At 50.4% G+C, this 18,395-nt stretch overlaps 1 protein-coding gene across 26 annotated transcripts in view; it reads right to left on the reverse strand.

Moving 5' to 3' along the window:
* CACNA1G (calcium voltage-gated channel subunit alpha1 G) overlaps positions 1–18,395 on the reverse strand; it is a 146,420-nt gene that overhangs the window by 75,066 nt on the left and 52,959 nt on the right. For all 26 annotated transcript variants that reach the window (XR_004243915.1, XR_004243916.1, XM_032129478.1 and 23 more), the window contains exons 4-10: positions 16,086–16,183; positions 13,946–14,105; positions 11,882–12,173; positions 11,287–11,379; positions 8,878–9,688; positions 8,746–8,790; positions 7,038–7,402 (exon numbers count right to left, since the gene is read on the reverse strand). Coding sequence is in view for 24 of the 26 variants with exons in the window: in XM_032129478.1 (XP_031985369.1) it covers positions 7,038–7,402; positions 8,746–8,790; positions 8,878–9,688; positions 11,287–11,379; positions 11,882–12,173; positions 13,946–14,105; positions 16,086–16,183 (1,864 nt within the window). In the remaining 2 variants the exon portion in view is untranslated. The remainder of the gene's footprint in view (positions 1–7,037; positions 7,403–8,745; positions 8,791–8,877; positions 9,689–11,286; positions 11,380–11,881; positions 12,174–13,945; positions 14,106–16,085; positions 16,184–18,395) is intronic.

The raw sequence follows: 18,395 nt of genomic DNA on the forward strand, positions 1-18,395 counted from the left end.
CTATCTCTAATGCTGACAGACATCCATGGGGGAAAAGCCGCTCGTTCCCTAACATCAGCAAAAAACCAATTATAACAAAGAGCTGAAATCCAGCAGAGATGAGGGAAAAAGCACTTGGCTCCTGTCCCCGCTCCGGGCTGAGCAGGGTGGGAATGGGCTCTGTGAGGACACGAGTGGCAGCAGGGCAGAGTCGTGGGTGCTGACAGCATTGGGACAAACCTCCACCAGGAGAACCGGGGAAAAATATGGACTGATCCCTGGGAAAACACCAACAACCAGAAGTGCTTACAGATGAAAGCATTTGCTGGTGCAAGCTGAGGGTGCTCCAGATGCTCTAGCTGAATTTCCTGGCTCCCACCCAAGGGGAACAACCACAATAATCAAAGAAGGAACAGAGTGAAATGCCTGGCTATCTGCAGAGAGCAGCAATTTTTCATCCACGCAGGGATGAAGCGAGTTTTGAAAGCGCACATCATTTTCGCATTTCACCAAGCCAGAGTCTCTTCTCAACGCTGCCTGAGCAGAGATAACACGAGGGTATGGATGGCAACTGAAACAACAGCTGTAATGATAGGATCTAAGACAGCCTGAGTATTTCCAGCCTCTGAACTAAATTAACAGGAAAGGATTGACACTTACAGTTCCCCAACCAGGGAGCTGAAGAAAACTTTGGTAGGTGTCAAGGAATCTATATAGGCTCATCCTTAAAGCATGCAGAGAACTGATTTATCTGATAAAAATAAATACCCTTTCCAGCTGCATGAAATCTCATTTAATTTTCAAGTAATTCAGTCTCCAGAACCAGGGTAAAGTCTGCTTTGTAGGCACAGCCTATTTTTTAATGACTAAGAGGACCATGGCACCACTGTATTTTTTACCCCTGGAAGAGCTTCACAAGTGAGTCAATTAAAACATGGGAGCTCCTACAAGACCTCATAAACCCTTTAAATCCCCAAGAAGCAGAAGAACCCCATAAGGTCCATAAAAAGAATTACCCTCAATAACAAATAGAGAGCTGGTTTTGAAGTCAGTGATCCCAGCGATTAACAGGTCCGATGACTTCCATTAGCGTTGACTCCTCCAGTCTCCAACAACAAGCTATTAGTAAGAGTAATTTCTGCATAAGCAGGAGCTAATTGAATACAGCACGTGCAAACCTATAGGGCACCTCATTTTCCTGCCACGGGAGTGCCCCTTGCAGCTGGAGTGCCGAGGAATTTAGCTGACAGTAGCTCCAAGCTCTACGTTGGGCAAAGCCACCAAGGCACTGAGGGAGGGAAAAGCCTCACTGAGCTGCCAAGGCTTTGATTGCTTGGCTAAGAGCAGCTGGCACAGGGCTGGAGAGATGTGTAATGGAGTTAAATAGAGATGTGGGATGTGCGCCCGAGTGGAAGTGGAGATACCTCTAGGAAGAGAAGACATTGCATGAATGTGGGGCCTTGGGAGCTCCTGGGAAGAGCCCAGGGCAGATGGAGGTTTTCCAAGGAAAGGCTGTCTCACTGATTCGGGGATGCACACACCTGTGTAAGTGCCCTTCTGAAACAAAGCCTAAGGAATCAGACTCACACGGGAAGCATCAAATCAGAAATGTCACCACAAAGCTGGGCTGTACCATTCAGCTGGCGTGAGACAGCCGGGGTGCAGGGTTAAGGGGTACAGCAGCAGTTTGCATCAGTGTGTGATGCAGAGAGCCCCTGGTGCAGCACCAGCTGCTGCCTGGACGTGGGACGGGTCTTTGAGTGCCTGCACTCGCAGGAAACAACTCAGAAGATGTGCAAAAGATACCAAAAATCTTTTACAAAACAAAAGGATTCCCTTCCTTCCTGACCTGGAGACCTGACACAAATCCATAGGCATCAAAGAAGCCAAAATAGGCGTGTCCTGGACTGACCTGGCATGGAGTCACAGAGGCTGGAAGGGACACGGTGTTGTCCACGGCTGTGCTATGCAGCCAGGCAAGGGTGAGCAGCAACTGATCCCCAGATCTCCCACAGCCTCCTCAGGAGGTGAACGGGCACTGGGCAAGATCTCATTTTAGCACACAGGAATGGTCAAAGGAGCAGCCTCCACATGCCTGACAAATCTGCAGCTGCCATCCACCAGCAGCAGAATGTTCAACTGGGCTTGAAACTGGTGGGGACTGGGATGCTCTTGACCACCAAGTCCTGGGAGCAAAGTACCTCTCATCCCAAAGACGCCCTTATCTTTTGAGGCAGTGCTCATACAGGGATCCAGACCTACTACTCTCCAGAGCTTTGGACATGCAAGCACCCCGAAACCTGCACCAGCCTGCCACATCCCCACTGCCCAGTTCCCTTACACCATTTCTCCGTGGAACAATCCACTTTTCCTCCTACATGGAGAAATCAATCAGTGGGTGTCATGACAGCTAATAATTTCCAGTCACCTTCTTCCCTGCACATTGAATTCAGGCAGAAGCAGAAGTACATAAATACCATTTAGGTGACTATTATTAATGCTTGAACCTGCAGCCTAATGGTTGCTCCACGCTGGCAGGTTTTCTAACCCTTCACCTCCCCTCTCTATCATCCTGGATACCTAAAAATTTCATGTTCTGTGATGCTGATTAAGACAACCCTCATGTTCTCGAGCCTTGACTGTTTACATAAATAGACACTTTAATGCATTTTGCCAGCAAGGTTTCCTTTGACTCCTTGGGACAGATGGTTGATATTTCCGTGCTGCAGCAGCTATTAGATCGTAATGTTACCAGTGACAACTCTACATCATCTGTACCCTTCTCTCTCCCCTGCAGCAGGATGCACCAGGAATGCAGCTTGAGATACTGCCATGGTCTTAGGCTGCTCCTGTCTCCTGCAGAAGGAGTTTGCCCACCTTTGCTTAGGGCACTGTGGCTTTGTGGATCCTTACAACACCCTGCAGGTAGCTGGGGGTCCTCCACTGGCTGTACTCGTGCTGGGGGGATGTCAGGCATCGCCTCATCCCACTTCCCTAAAGAACTGCCTCCCATGGATAGATAATGAGCTTTTCTCCTTAGGTGCTGTCCCAGAGAGTCATTCACCCTTGTCACCTCTCCAATTTGCTCTTAAAAATTAACTGAAGGTTCCCCGCAGGTCTGAACACATTTTTTTCTTCTTTCTTTCAGAGACACCAGGGTTTTAGATCAACCTAGATCCAAGTCCACACAAGATCCAGGCAGGGATTTGAACCCACTGCAGCTTTGGGGAGGCCAGTGAAGGACTCTCCAGTCTCTTTCTTGTTATGTTAACAATGGCAAAACACCGCAGAGACGGCGGCTGAAATTCAAGTGCTATTTAAACAAATGAATATGTAGGGTATAGTTCATACAATGCGAGTTCAGACAAGGAAACTCAGAACAGCCAGGAAGCTCAATATGAACCAGATTTTAAAAACAAAAACAAAACCCCAAAGCCCCTCCTCAAGGAAGCCCTTGCCGAATTCTTTCCCCTGCTGAGGAGTCCAACATCACGCCTCGTACTAAAGCCTTTGCTTTTCACTCCAAGAAAGGACTTGGAGGAAAAAAAGGAAAATAAAAGCAGCACATTATGGAACAGAGCCTGGCTTACAGCCAGGGCTGGGGGGGAAGCAGCACAGAAACCCTCTGGTTTAGCAGCACATTTTACTCCTGCTCTATGGCAGAACAATCTTTCGCAAAGCCCCAGCTGTTTGAACCCGCAGTGCTGCAGAGGCTCAGCTTCCCTAAGGCAAATCAGTCAATTGGTTCAACAGTGTATTTAAAATCCCCCCGAGTCTACCTTTAAATCACCTTTATATTCCTCTATCCAAAGCTAATAGTTTCTACCTGCATTTTGCTTCATCTCTGTAGAAAAACAAGCTATTTAGCAGCCACGTTAATAATCCATGGCAATCTGGTTGTCATTTCCCTGACAGAGAATTTCACACCGCTGCCCAGCAGCTGCGATGTGGCGAGTGCTGCGAGCACCTCACACTGCTCTGCCTCCCTCCCACTGCACCTAGAGCCAGAGAAGAGCAGGAGTTGGATCTGGATGGGTGGGGTGGGAAGGAAACACAGAATTACACCCGGTCAGGTGTACCTACAGCTCAGGCACGTGCAGGAACCACGTGGAAACAACCTGGTGTTGAGTGAGAAAGTCAGTCAGCTCATGCCAGAAGGAGCTAAGAGGAAATCCAGCTCTGGAAGCCCCAGCCATGTGATGGTAAAATGTGTGTTGAAAATTTACTATGGAAGGTGGCCTGTGGAAAAGAGCTTTGGGTGGAAGAGGAGCTTCATCTAGCAGCCCTGGCCATGGGTGCTCAGTCTGGCCAGGCTGACTGATGAGTGAGTGCAAATAAACAGCAGGAGGTTGGGGCCAGTGTTTCCAACACACTCCCAACTGCCACTCATCTTTATGTGCCTTCAGAGAACCACTGTCATCTTAAATATCCCAACCTGGCCTACTCTGGTTGCTGAGTCTGTTAAGCAAGGGACTGAAAGACTGTTTCGGGTCTCTCTAGGCTGCATGTCCCAAGGTGGGATGTCAAACCTCCAGAGGGGCAAACTTTTCTCCCTGGTTATTATGAGGATCCTCATAATCTTATGAGGACCTTGAAGACCAGGATGCTCTGGTAATGCTCTGAATCCCAGCCAGCATTGCTGGGGACAGATGGGTGGACAGAAGCCTCTTCCTTCTCGAGTAACCTCCAGCCCGTCCTTCCTCTCAGAGAGGAGCAGCCCCTCTGCCAAGGGCTGCTAAACAACACAAGGTTTTGACATGACACCTTAAAATAGGCCCTTAAAATATTTACCCTAATATAGCCCACTGTGCCCAGGGCAGCATGTGGAAAGCCCAAGAGGTAAATATTGTCTAAATAAGCAGAGAGCTTAATATAGAAAGTCATGGAGTCAAGTACTCTTCAAGCGCCCTCATGTCTTTGCAAACATCAGTCAGTAAAGATAAATTTGACATGGTTGATCACTCACACTTTTAGGTAAGGCTCTTCTAAAAGAAAAAAAATCACGTTTCAGTGTTTATAATCTCTGCAGGAAGGCCCAGTCCAGCATTTTGCCCCTCTAATTCCTGTTCTCATAACTGTCAGATTATGAAATTGCCAACTCTAAGCCTTCTGAGGTTACAAAGAAACACCTCTCTGTTCTCTGCCGCCACTTCAAGCAGATGAACTAATAAAAACAAGCTCTGCTATTCCCTCCAAATGCCTGGGAGAAAGGAATCTGGAGCAGTAGTGGCTTCAAAATACCATTAAAGAAAGAAACCACCCACCGTGTCTGGAGTCCCCCCACGCTTACCAGCTTCCTTCACCCTTGTTACCTGAAAACCACACAAAAATCTGCCTCTTGTCATCCAGATGTTTGCTGGGACTCACCACTGGCCAGGGCAGAAACCAGAAACCCCCTGCCCTACTTCTCCCAGGGCAAAGAATTGAGGAGTTGTGTTGCACCTAGGGTGTTTGATGATGGGAGCTTGCTCAGCCACCCATCCCCAGTGGGGTGGTCCCCCCAGGTGGGAGTCCACACCAGCATCTCCCAAAGATGTCCCTGGTAAAGGGGAATGAGCTTTGACAATCTGCCCCTTGGGCAGTCACAGCAAAGAGATCAAGGATCTGTTTCCACCCTCCAGCCAAGGGAGGAATAAAAGTGTTTATTGGTTTCTGTGAACCACCTCCTCCCAGCTTCTTCCGAGATGATCTTCCCAAGATTATTAAATAAAGGTGGAATCACTCAAGCAGAGCTCCCACCAAGGGCAGCAAATGAAGGTGAAACCAGCAGGACTTTGGAGTGCGCCACTGTTTAATGTGTACTGAAAACAACAGCCAGCCAGACTGTGTCAGGGCCTCAGGGGAAGGTGCTGGCTGGAAGGGACACATTGAGCACAGCCACGTCTCCCCAGCACTCAGTCACTGAGGCATTAATGCCACAGGATGACAGGGGAACTGGGAGTCAATCTGCAGCCAGCACCGCTTCCACCGGGAGCTGGGGGAGAAACACCTCTGCATGCAACCATGAGCAACTCAGCAAACATGAAACATGCCAGGAGGGGAGAAAAGTGGAGTCACGACTTGAGATGCAACGAGCTCCCAGCCAAGGCTGGTGCTGGTGCAGGGGTGGCTGTGCCTTTCTGGGAGCACAGAGCTCTGGCATCCCAGAAGAAGCAACATGCTGGGAGCCCTCAAGAATGGGAGGGGTCTATAACAAGGTTTTGCAGCATCTCTGCGTCCCCACTAATAAACTCTTCACCCCAAAGGAAGCATGCACCTGCAGCCCCAAGACACATTGTGCTTGAGGCAGGATCAAGGGCAGCACGCCAGGCGGGCCCCAGCAGCAGCCACAAAACCCACGTGAGGCCAGAGCATGCAAAGCCTCTTTGAAAGCAGAGCTCTTGTCATCCTCATGGAGATGTTTCAAGAGGAACGTGGCAACTCCTTTTCTTAATGACTATATATAGGGAAAGCTCTGCTAGGTGACAAGTGGTGAGAGGCTGGAGGAGAGGCAGCCTCTTGCCTGCAAGGACTCAGATAATCGAGCGGAGGAATAGCCAGTGATGAGTCTATTTTGGACTCATCATGCTGCTACTGGAGCATTCACCGAGGAGGCAAAGCCATTTGTTACCTCCTCTCCAGAGAGTGCAAATTCAATAGAGTTCCTTGCCTGCAGCTGCACCGACCCCAGAGCCCACAGAACCCACAGCTGCCGGCAGCACCCCAAGCACTGCCAGGCTCACACTGCCTGGTGGCAAAGGGCTGCTTCCCCTCCTTGGTCCCCTCACCACAGACCCCAGCACCGCCTGGTGCTGCCCAGGGGGCAGTGGTCTCAGCATGGTGCTGACCATCCCAGGCAGGGCTGGGATGCAGGAGCTCACATAGCCAGGTACCAGTCAAGGTGATTGCTGCAACCTGGAAACAGGCTCAGAGGAAAAAGCCTGCCTTGTTTCACCCTGGGACCCTTCCCAGAGCATTCCGATGCCTCTCACCCCAAATCATCCCGCCAGCAGCTGGATTCGGACCCATAAACCCACCCGCAACCCCTCTGCACCAGGAGCTTCCAGGACAGCACTCACCTGCTCGTGGTACTCGATCCCCATGCTGAGCGTGTTAATGAGAATGGCCACCATGATCCCACGGCCGAAATATTTGCTGTCGACGATCTTCCGGAAGGTCTCACACACCATGTGCCAGAAGGCCAGCACCCGGCTGGCTCTCCTGGCCCGGGCTCTGCCCCGCTGTGGGTCCCGCTGGTCACTGTAGTGGGCATCCTGTGTGAACTCATAGACCCCCTCGCTGTCTGAGTCAGCCGTCTCGTTGTCCGACAGCTCGGCCTCACCCGCCAGTGCTGTGAGGCAGTAAGGGCAGCTCTCGGGGGTGCAGGAGCCACCATCCAGCTTGGTGCAGGGGCTGGAGATCTTGCAAGAGCTTTGGCAGGGACCTGAAATGCCAGCAGGACAGGGAAAGGGCAGCTCGTCAGCTGGGACAGGGGGCTGCAGGAAGCAACCCCCAGTCCCTGTTAGCGCCAAGCCTTTGCCCCTGACACGACAGGCATTTCCTTATCAGAAAAGGGCTCCTGCTAGGTTAAAACCCTGGCTCTTCTCTCTTCTTATGAAGCTCTCTTTGTTGCCCCCAGACAGACACCACCCCAGCTGTGGACCCTGAGCACACCTCATTACATCTCCAGCCATGACAGGAAGGAGGAAGCAATTGGTTGCCCCGGTCCTGGCAGGCTCCCGGCTGTCATTATTGGGAGCACTGTTAGCAGCCTTCTTTCCTGCTCCCTCTGCTGATGCTCCAAAACCACCAGCTTCCCTCTCCACACATTGCCCTCAATGGCAGCTGCCAGGTGTCTCCTGGGTGAAATACCAGCAGGATATTCCCCAAAATTCCCACCAGCTGGCTGCGAGGAGAGAGGCAACGCGTGCGCCTGACTCCTGCGTGGCAGCACCCAGCAGTGAGAATGCAAACCCTGTGCTAAACCAACTCAGAGCCCAGGTCTGTGTGTTTGGTCTCTGGGCTGGGGGCAGGATTTGGTCTCTTCCCTGCACAGCTCCTGGCTGGAAAGGTCAATGCCACTGCAGTGGGGTGGAAAAGGCAGTGACTGCCTGGGAAAGCTTGGCCGAAACACTTCTTGGAGGCTGAGTGTTTGGACTACACTGGCCTGAACTCCCACATCTCAGGATGTGGAGGGGGAAAGAGCATCTTGCAGTGAAAATATGAAACCCTTGATCCAATAAAGATGCATTCAGTGTCTGACTCTTACAGGCTTCCTGAGCAAATCACAGATTTTTAATACTCAGCATCTATGATTGCCCTTGAGCACTCACACAAAGCAGACACTCAATCTCCCTGAGCCTTGTGTCCCATGGGAGCAGAGCTACACGGTGCTCAGGGGTGTGATAGGACTCAGATCTGGAAGGTGTCCATCTACAATCTCTAGCTGATTTTGGGAGTACAGGATTTGGGAAGTGTTCCCTGTAAATGGTTTGGGGGTGGGGGGAAATCACGGAATTTTGTCCTAACATTTAATCTAAACCCACCCTCTGCAAAGTTTAAAGCCATTCCCCCCTTCCTATCACTACATGTCCTTGTCAAAGTCCCTCTCCAGCTCTCTTGTACTTGTCTAATCTACAAGATGGGGATTGCAAAGAAAATGGATTCACTGAAAATCCTCATATCCCTTGGATTATTGCAGGTATGAAGTCTGGGAGGTTGAAACCTCTCTCCTAAATTTGGCTATAAGAGGCATTAGGTAGGTTGGAAGATTCCTGTTCATCTCACCTGGAAAGCCATCACCTTTCTCTGTAACATGGACTGAAAAGAACCCTGTAAAAATTCAGAGAGAGAAAAAAATTAGGACAAAAACTGTATGTCTGGAGAGCAGCCCCAGATGCAGAACCAGCCCCGGCTCACCCGTGCTCTGTGTCTCTAGCAGCTTGTGCATGGTGCTGTACGGCCCGGGCGGGATGTTGAGGCTCGTCAAGGTGCTGCTCCCAGCACCCACCGCCGCCTCCCCCAGGTTCTTCTCTTTCAGCATCTCATGGGAGGTGCTGGAGTGCACTGTGGGGTACACCTTGCTGCCCACGATGTTCTTGGGGATCCCCTCTGGGCTTGGCAAGCCGAGGCTTGGCTGTGTCAGGGACGACCGGCAGCACACCGGCTCGAAGTGGCAGTCGGCATGGTAGATACTGTGCACAGACTCGGTGTTGCTGGGAGAGGCACTGGGGGCCCCCAGGGAGTTGGGTGCCGAGGGAGGGAGCATCAGCCGGTTGGTCCCGTTGTGCAGTGAGCTGGTCTCCACATCGCTGATCTCCGGGCTGGCACGGGGCGCCCGCAGGTTCCCGTTGCCCAGGTGGTAGTGGTGGTGGTGGTGGTGATGGTGGTGGATGAGGTGGTGCACGGAGGATCTCTTCCTGCTCCGGCGCTTCCTGGCGTGCCGCTCGGCTCCTGCCTTGCTCGTGGGGCTGCTGAGGAAGCCCATCCTCACGCCTGCCGCCCTGTAGGCCTTCACCAGCTGCTTGCTGCCTTTCCGGGCAATGTAAACCAGGTACTTGAGGAGCTCGTCGTAGCAGCTGCCTGGCTCTGAGAAGCTGGCGAGGGTGCTGGCGTTGGACAGGTAGCGCACACGCTGCTCCTTCATCAGCTGGCTCTCGCGCTGCTTCGTCTCAGAGAACTGTGTCGCTATCACCACCAGGCACAGGTTGATCATGAAGAAGGAGCCCACCTAAGGGGACAGGGGACATCAGCCACCTCAGTGTGGCTGTGGCACCCCACAGATCTGTAGGGCACAAAGAGAGGGGGACAAACCCCAGCCAACCCCACTCCTTGCGTCACCCAGCGGGGACCACTGGCCGGGCTGACTCACTCCCCCAAGCTCCCACCCCAGGGACTCCCACGCCAGCCCTTCGTGGAGGACGTCAGAGATCAAAGATGAGAGAAGATTATTTTGACAAAAACTCTTGCTCTTTTAGGATGGTGTTTTTCTCCCTCCACAGACAGCAGTTGTAATTATCACAATTAGTGGCATTACGATGAATGCACTGAGCCTTCCTGATAGGAGTGTTTTTCTCTGCCAATGTGTGGGCAGCTTGCGAGCAGATCCCTTTCCCCTGCTAACGGAATTTGCGGGTGACTGTTACGCAAGGGCATCAGCAGCCTGTACCCACAGCTTGGAGATTTTCTTTCCAGCCAGGGTTTCATGAGGTTCTGCCTCCTGTAGAGCCCAGCCTGGATCACAGGGAATTACTGACGTGCTAACGGGCTATCACACACTGCTAACGTTACTCGCATGGCATCTGGAAAAGTACTGCTTGCTCTTCCTCTTCATCATCTTGGGGAGGCTGAGAGCAAGGGTTTGTTTCTCTCTTGGGGAAGCTAATAGAAGCATCATGGACTAAACAACCATCTACGTTCTCATCAGGGTTTGAGTCCTGGTTTGACGAGGAGCAGAAATCCCCACAATGACCTAACTGACAATGTGCAGCTATTTTTCTGGACTTAGATCACTTATGTAGCAAGAAAAGGACTCATCTCACTTAGCTACATCTGAGTGAGGCACCTAATGATCCTTCAGAGTCAAGAGAGAAATAGGCGCATCAAGTCTGCAATGCATCTAATTTATTTTGGATGTCTACCTTCAGAGGAGATGAATCACCCCGTTAAAGCACCTATTTTTCTCCCTTGACGATAAAGGGAGTCTAGACAACGAGCTCAGCCAGTCACTGTAGACAATTCTGGTTGCATAGATGAAGCCCATCATGAAGCCCACCCCACAGAAACTCTTTGTTGGCTCCTTTGTGGGTGGTCTCGGATGATGCTGTGAAATGTGGGTGGGCTGTGGGCAGTAATCTCTTCCCTCCTTTCTTAATGCGCTCTCTTAAGTTTGGGACTGTTTTCCTGAAACATCCCCACTGCACCAAGGACCCAGCAGATGGGTTCTTCAATGTGGGGGAATTTTTGGGCAGCCTCTTCCCTTTCTGGCACTCAAAAACAGACCAGGTAACATTTGCCTACTTTAAAACTTAAATTCAAGGTGGCAAGCAAGACAGAGAAGCTTGGAGCACAAGGAGAGAAGTAGTAGAAGTAGCACCAACAACAGAAGTGTATCTACCACCGCTTGAGCACATCTTTCTTTCCTTCCTCATGTTTGCAGCAAAATGCAGCTGCAGCACAATTCTGTAGGGAAGCTGCGTTTCTCCCAGCAGGCTGGTTGCTACTTCAGCTTTTATATTCACTGCATCCTCTGCCCTGTTCCTCTGGGTGACTCCACTCTGCTCTCTCCAGAGGCCAGGAGGACCCCCCTGCTCCCCTAAGGCCACTCACAATGATCAGGAGGATGAAGTAGATGAAGTTGTAGAAGGAGTGTGCATCCATGACAAAGTACATGATGTCCACCCAGCCTTCCAGCGTGATGACCTGGTGGAGACAGGAAGGGAAAAAAAACTCCTCAAGGCTCAGTTACAACAAAGTGCACAGGCAATGTTTCTTCTAGCTGGGTCATGTCTGACACCCCATAGTTGGTCTTGGTGCAGTACAAGATGCTGAGGAGCCAAATCCTGCTCCTCCCAATGCCAACAGCCACATTACCAGCTGCCCAGGCTGCATCCAGCCCCTTTCCAGTGGGACTTAAGGGCCACTAGTGCATTTTGCAGAGAGAAGAGCAGTCTCTAGGCTCTGCCCCGCATGAGCAGCATCTGACTGCACGCCCACAGGGTTTTGTCCATGCATGTGAGGTGGAGACGTTCTCAAAACAGGCATCATATTGTATCCCTAACACTTTGAGCACCTGTGCACTACTATATAAGTGCTCACTAGTACAGAACAGCCCCCAGGAGTGCAATTAAACAGCCCCTGGGAACATGTTGGGGGCAGGACCTGCTGTTTGCCCACCTCGTGACAGTTGGCACACGGGGCTCACCTGAAAGATCGCGATCCAGGCGTAGCCAATGTTATCGAAGTTGATGGCTCCCTTGAAGGGGTTGTGCTCCCCAGCAGAGCAGTTGGTGTAGTACTGGTTCCAGTTCACACAGGACGTGTTGGTGGTGTCGTTATAGGAATAATAATCCAGGGTGCACTCCAGACCCTCTTCCCTCCGCGTTGGGATACTCCGGCAGTAGCGCATCCCGTTCTCCCGGGGCTGGGAGCAGATGAAGGGGTTTTCATCTTCGTTCTCTGTCTGGTAGTACCGCTCCAAATCCACCGTGTAGGGGCTGAAAGAGTCCAGACAGGGCTGGGGTTTGCACACCAATTGCAGGCAATCTGGCAAGGAGCTGTAACAGCACAGCTTTTCTGCATCTTGAAGCTATTTTTTAGAGAAGGAATCCCCCTGGATTTACTGCAGCCCCACAGGGTGAGCTGATGTCCCTAGCTGGTTTTGAGAAACTGAGGCAGTGCACTCGACCCCTTGGCAATCCTTCTGATGGCATTATTACAAGTTACTCCATCTGGAAGCACTCTGGCTTTGACTTTAGGAGACTAAGAGAAGGATTCAGTGTGACAGGGCTTCTCTGAAATGTCTTTGCTGCAGTAAGATGGAAATCAGTTAGTTTAAGCTCCTGTATCTCCTGTCCTTCTGGAGATGCTGAGAATTGTTTAGGGAGACTCTATGTACAAGGACCTCCCAAGATTCCTAAAAACCAGAGACAGGGCCTTCATATGCATCTCACCGTGTCAGTTCAGCCCACAGATAAGCTCTAAATTCCCTCTGAGGGTGGCCTTACCACAGCAAACCAGGCAAAAATACTCTTCAGGGAAATGAAACAACCCATGGCCAGCCAGAAACTGGCTCCTTGCTCTGAACACACTATCTCCTTAATGCTGCCAGGACTCCCACTAAAGCTTGCAAAGATATTTTTAAGCCTAGTTCAGCCTGGTTAATTCCTGCAGAATTGTCTGTAATACCCTTCAAAGCCTATCTAAACCCCTGGAATTCTGGCTCAATTAAACAGCACCCAAACCTGTGGCTCTATTGGATTTTCTCGGTGGTGAAACTGTCCCCCTGCTCTGCTGACATTTACTGAACAGGGACGTGTCCTGGTAATGGCACTTCCAGCCACCCTTCGAGGGCATGACCTACAAGAGGGGTGGGAGTTGATCAGGAGGTGGGTGGGAGATGTTGGAAGGTGCCTCATGCCAGCCTGGCCACAGCAGCAGCAGCAACATGGTCCTGCTGTGTGCAGGAAAGAGGCTTTGGGCTTGTAGGATTCCTCCATCCAGGTGTGAATCCAGCCAGATCCACCCTGGGGAGTCAGCAATCCACTGAAAGGTGTCGGGGGTGGCAGAACTTGGCAGAGCCATCAGGGGTTTGCAGTCACCTGCCTTTCTCCAAGCATTTGAAGGGATGGAAGTGAAAAAAGCAGGTAGGTAGAACAGGCATGGAAACTCTGGAAGAGGCAGTCAGCTATCAGGTACTTCAACCACTGTCCAAACAGTGCTACATCAGGCCAGAAAACTGATCACAACAGTCTTTTTGGCCTTAAAATTCAGGGATCTGTGAAAATTAACACTTTGGGATAGAGACTGTCTCTTGCTCTGAGGCTGAAAAGTATCTAGCATCAAAAATGCACGGAAGCTCCATCAGCGTTTCTGGGGGTTTAGGTGGGACTCCAAAAGTCATGGCAACAAACACCACCAGCCACTGAAGGGGATTCAGACCTGAGCGTCTCCACACAGAAAAGGTCACACATTAATGATATGCTGAATTTAGAAAGCCTGAATTCCCATTCTCAGAGGGTTTCTTGGAGGCTTTTATCAATCAGAGAGGTTCCCAAGTGCCAGCTGAGGGTTAAGGACAGCCTGCAAATGCAAATGGCAAATTGTCACAGCTCGCTCTGCTCCTGCTGTGTGTGCCCAAGCAGGAGTGATGGTGGCATTTATGAGCAGGGAGCATTTACAGAAGAGAAGGGCTTTTTTACAGAGGAGATCCTGGAGGGACAGCTTCCCTCAAGCTGGGGAGACACTGGTGCTGCCCACACAGACTCACATGCTGAAGTTCTCAGGGAGGAAGCAGCGGTTCCTGAGCAAACCTGCCCACAGCTGGACTCCCACAATGCCAAAGATGAAGAAGACAAAGAAGCAGAGGAGGAGGACGTTCCCCAGCATGGGCAGCGTGTCCAAAAGCAGCGTCACCAGGATGCGCATACCTGAGGCAAAGAGGAAAACCTCACGTTGAATCTTCTTGTTCCAGCTCTGTCCTCCTGACCTTTTCCTTTCCACTGATACTTTTCCTACTATATTTCCTTCTATTCTTTTCCTTCCATCCTCATCACCCACATGTGGCTTGTGAACACTCACAGCTTCCCATCCCCTTTGGCTTCCCCCCAAAGCCCCTGGAACACTCGCCTTCATTCGTGCCTTGCTACTGGACACCAGACCTACCTTTCCTGCTCAAGTCCTCTTCTCCAAAGTTTTCTAGCAATTATGTTTCCTTTCTTCCCTCAGATTAAATTCTGACATTCTCCTTTGCTCAATCGTATTTTTTCTCCACCCAGTGTATTTCAAAATTCCCTTCCTTCCCTATTTCCCCTCATCTACCCTAAATGCCCTCACTTCTTTAATATACAGGACTCTCTCTGGCAGTTAATTCTCACAAGTTCAGGAACAGCCAGTTCTGTAACAAAGACAAATTGATGGTGACTTCAACTTGACATTTACACACAAAAAAATGATTTAATCTGACATCCGTGTAATATTCTGCTCATCTCTCACTCTCCTTCTTTCCCCATGTTCTACATTCTCTTACTTGCTTATATTGACTTTTATCTCAAGAAAGCGTTACTGTTGCACCCTTTACTTTGATATTCAGGAAGACTTTTTTCTCTTATCCTGATGCTGTCACCTCCTCTCTCAGGGTTTTTCTTCTACTCCATTACTGGGGAACAACCACCTTGCATCAACTCCTAATTAACTAAAATTACTTTCTGTGGTTATTGCATTGATCATCATACAAAGCTCATTTTTTATTTTTCCCACCTTGCATTTCTATCCCACTGTAACTACGTTGCAGAGAGGACAAGATAAATTACCCAGCATTTCAAAACACATTAAGTGAATTACATCCCCAGTTAGACAGTGGTGGATAAATTCAGCTATCCACCAGTTCAGCAGCGGGGATAAAAAAAAAAACCATTGCAAACAGGATTCTGAAGCTTCTGTAATGATTGAAACATCAGCAGCAAAGCCAGATTAAGTTCAAGAGTCAGGAGCAGGAAAATAAATAGATCCCAGGCACTTCCAGCATCAGCAGAGAGAACTGAAGCTGATTAGTTCTCATCAAGGCATTGGGCCAGTTCAGATAGGGGCGTGCAGACTCAGATTTAATTTGGCTAAAACAGTACTGGATTTGATGAGCAGGATTGTAGGACCAGGAGAAGGATGCTTCTGGTGCAGTTGTACTTAACATACCTGATCCCTACAGCTCCGAGAGGGACGGTGCTCGATGTCTCTCATGGAGCACTGGGGTTTGCCCAGCACGGGGCAGTGGGAGGGTTTGTGATGGCCAGTGCCATCTGGGACTGGGCTGCCATGCAGCAGCAGGCAATGCCACCCACTGCTGCTTCAGGCAGGGCTGAGACCCTTGTCCATGACGAGAGAAACCAGGACTGGAGAGCCACTGCCCATCCCACCCAGGTCTGCTTTGGAGATGTTGGGGCTGTATGGTATGTATTTGGGCTGTATGGACCAGCTCTGGGGTCCTCAGCACTTCCCAGGGGACTATCTCCATGCACAACAAGACTTCCTCACCCCAATTTCTCCCGGGGAGGATGGAGCATGTCAGGGAGGGTGGGAGCAGCATGGCTCAGACCCCTCTGCCTGTACTGCCTGGCAAAGGCTGTTGGCTCAGTCAATCCCTATCACCTGCAGCCCTTTAGTAGCCTCCTCAGGCCCTCTTCAGATGAGAAAGGAAGGTGTCTGAAGACAGTCCTGGATACCTTATTGACTCCTCTCTGATGCCACAGGTGTCAAAAAGAGCCCAGATAGTGGTGGTAGCACCCAGCACTGCCAGGCTTGGGCAAACGTTTGAGCTGTGATGTAAGATCAAAGCATCTGGGTTTGCCCTTCCATCTTTGGGGCGTGGATCCGGAGAGCTGGCCCCAACAGGGAGGAATTAGGATCTGACTTACTGGGGACCCTGTTAATGGCCCTGAGTGGCCGCAGGACTCGGACGGTGCGGACGGCTGAGAAGCTGACGTTCTGCAGGTCCAGGGAATACTCCAGCATCCTGAGAAAGACACAAAACCACTGAGGAGTGTCACGGATCCGGTGGAGAAATGTTAGATTATCAAACATTATAAAGCAAACATTAAATGCCAACCGCTCACAGAGGGACTTGTTACTGCGTCTCTCCCATCAGGAAAGTTTGCCAGAGGAATTAATTAAAGGTTGTTTGCGTATCAGGATAAAGTCAATGAGGGGGAATGTGATACACCAGCTCACACAGCCACAGATCTCTCTCTCTCTCTCTCTCTCATCTGCTTTGGGCCTCTTTTTGCACAGGGCCAGGCAGAAGCTTCTGAAAATCCCTGCACGCTCCAGAGGGGAAATTTCCAGGCACAGCCCTGTTTTTAACAATTTTACAGATACTGTAATGAATCCCAGTTTGTTGTGCTGAGCACCACCACAGTCCTGAAAGGAAGAACACCTCCTGGTGCAGACCCCTCTGTGGGCCACAGAAGATGAGCAGCACAGGACACTGAGCTCTGCTACCTCTGCCCAGCAGAGACCCTTGGCAGGTGGGAACAAAACTGGTGACACTTGCAGATTAAAAATGGGGCAAACAACAACCTCCCACTGTCTGGTTGAGTCTGCTCAGGACACAGAGCAGCAACATCCCCAGGACTTAGTCTTAGGATGCACCTGGATGGCTGCAAGTCCCTGGGGTGCCCCAGCACCTCTGACTCTTCTCATGGCACCTTTGCTCAAGCACAACAGAGTCCTCAGTCACAACACCTCCAGGACTTTGCTCTCTGGCTGTGGGAAGATCCAAGAGTTCTGCCCAGAATATTCTTGAAGAGGCAGAGCCAGGCAAAGTCAAGGGACACAACCCTGAGGCTCCCCACGCAGTCGGGCTCCCACTGCCACAGGCAGTCACAGGATATTAATTTCTTCCGAAAATTATCAAGTTCCATCTCCAAACAAGCTGGGTGGTTCCCTCCCTCCAACTCTGATGGCTAAAAGCCTAACTTCCAGCCTGGATGCATTCAGGACAAGCTCATTTACATCTGTTCTTATGGCAGCACTGTCGTTTAAGTAGCTTCTCGAGCTGTTATTTGTCTCTGATGTTTACCTACCCATGTATTTACAGAGGACAAATCACATCTCCTCTCAGCCTTGATTTTGCAAAGTCAAACAAATCAAGTTCTTCCAGCCCCATCTCACACACAGGCTCTCTGCTTCACAGTTACAACCTTCCTCCACACTTGCCCTGGTCTGAATTAATCTCACCTGATTAGGCATCAAGTTTCTGGAGGAAGTTTTGGTCGCTCTTTGCACAAAGGCATCAGTGCTGTCCCTTCCCTCCCTGCTGGAAATCCCACAGGATCCATCAGTGCTGTGTTGGGTTTGCCATGGCTGCAGCACACTGGAGGCTTCTGCTCTTGCTGCTATCAGCCAAACCCACTCTTCTCCCTCCTGTCCTCCAGCAGGTGAGGGGCACCCAGGGGGGAGAAGACTCCCCTTCCAGCCCCCAAATAAACAACTCCATGTTTAATGCAGTGAGGCTTTACCTGATAGGCTCTAACGAGAATGATCATGATGATCAAACTATAACTAAGATGAAAATAACCTCAACATATTCCTCTCTATTTAGCTGACCCCCACAGCAATGGGACAGTCCCAGGAGATGGAGGCTGGACAGGCACATATGGATACTACAAATTTGTTCTCAGCCTCTGACCAAAAAGGAAGGCAGTGTGTTCACAAAATCCCACCTGCCCTGGGGGTAGAAAACCAGCCCCTTCCTCAGTGCACAGGACTCCCTGCACTGGGCAAGCTTTGGCTAAGGTGAGGAGAGGAGCAGTGGTTTCCCTGGCTGTCATGGCTGTCAAGTTTCACTCGCTGTTCAGAAAGATTTCTGTATGGTTAGCAATATTCAGGTTAAAAGCCCATACCAAACACACAGCTTTTCTTTCATCCATTATTAAAACAGAGGCTGCCAGCAAAATTCAGAGCAGCACACGGTTACTTGCACCAAGACAAATCATTTTCTGATTAATGACAGCTCCAGACGCACTTCCAGAGATGTGAGTGCTTGTAAGCTGCAAAGGACGTGCTGTAAAATGCATTTTGATTTAATTCATTAAAGAACAATTATAATGCCAAATTTAAAGGAACAAGCCAAACAACAACCCAGAAGCTTGAGTAAACACTTGAACACGAAGGCCAAGAGCAAGAAGGTGGTCTCCTGCCCCTGTTGCTGGACATGGCTACCAGAA

The sequence above is a fragment of the Corvus moneduloides genome, chromosome 19, assembly GCF_009650955.1.
Source record: "Corvus moneduloides isolate bCorMon1 chromosome 19, bCorMon1.pri, whole genome shotgun sequence".
Taxonomy (NCBI): domain Eukaryota; kingdom Metazoa; phylum Chordata; class Aves; order Passeriformes; family Corvidae; genus Corvus; species Corvus moneduloides.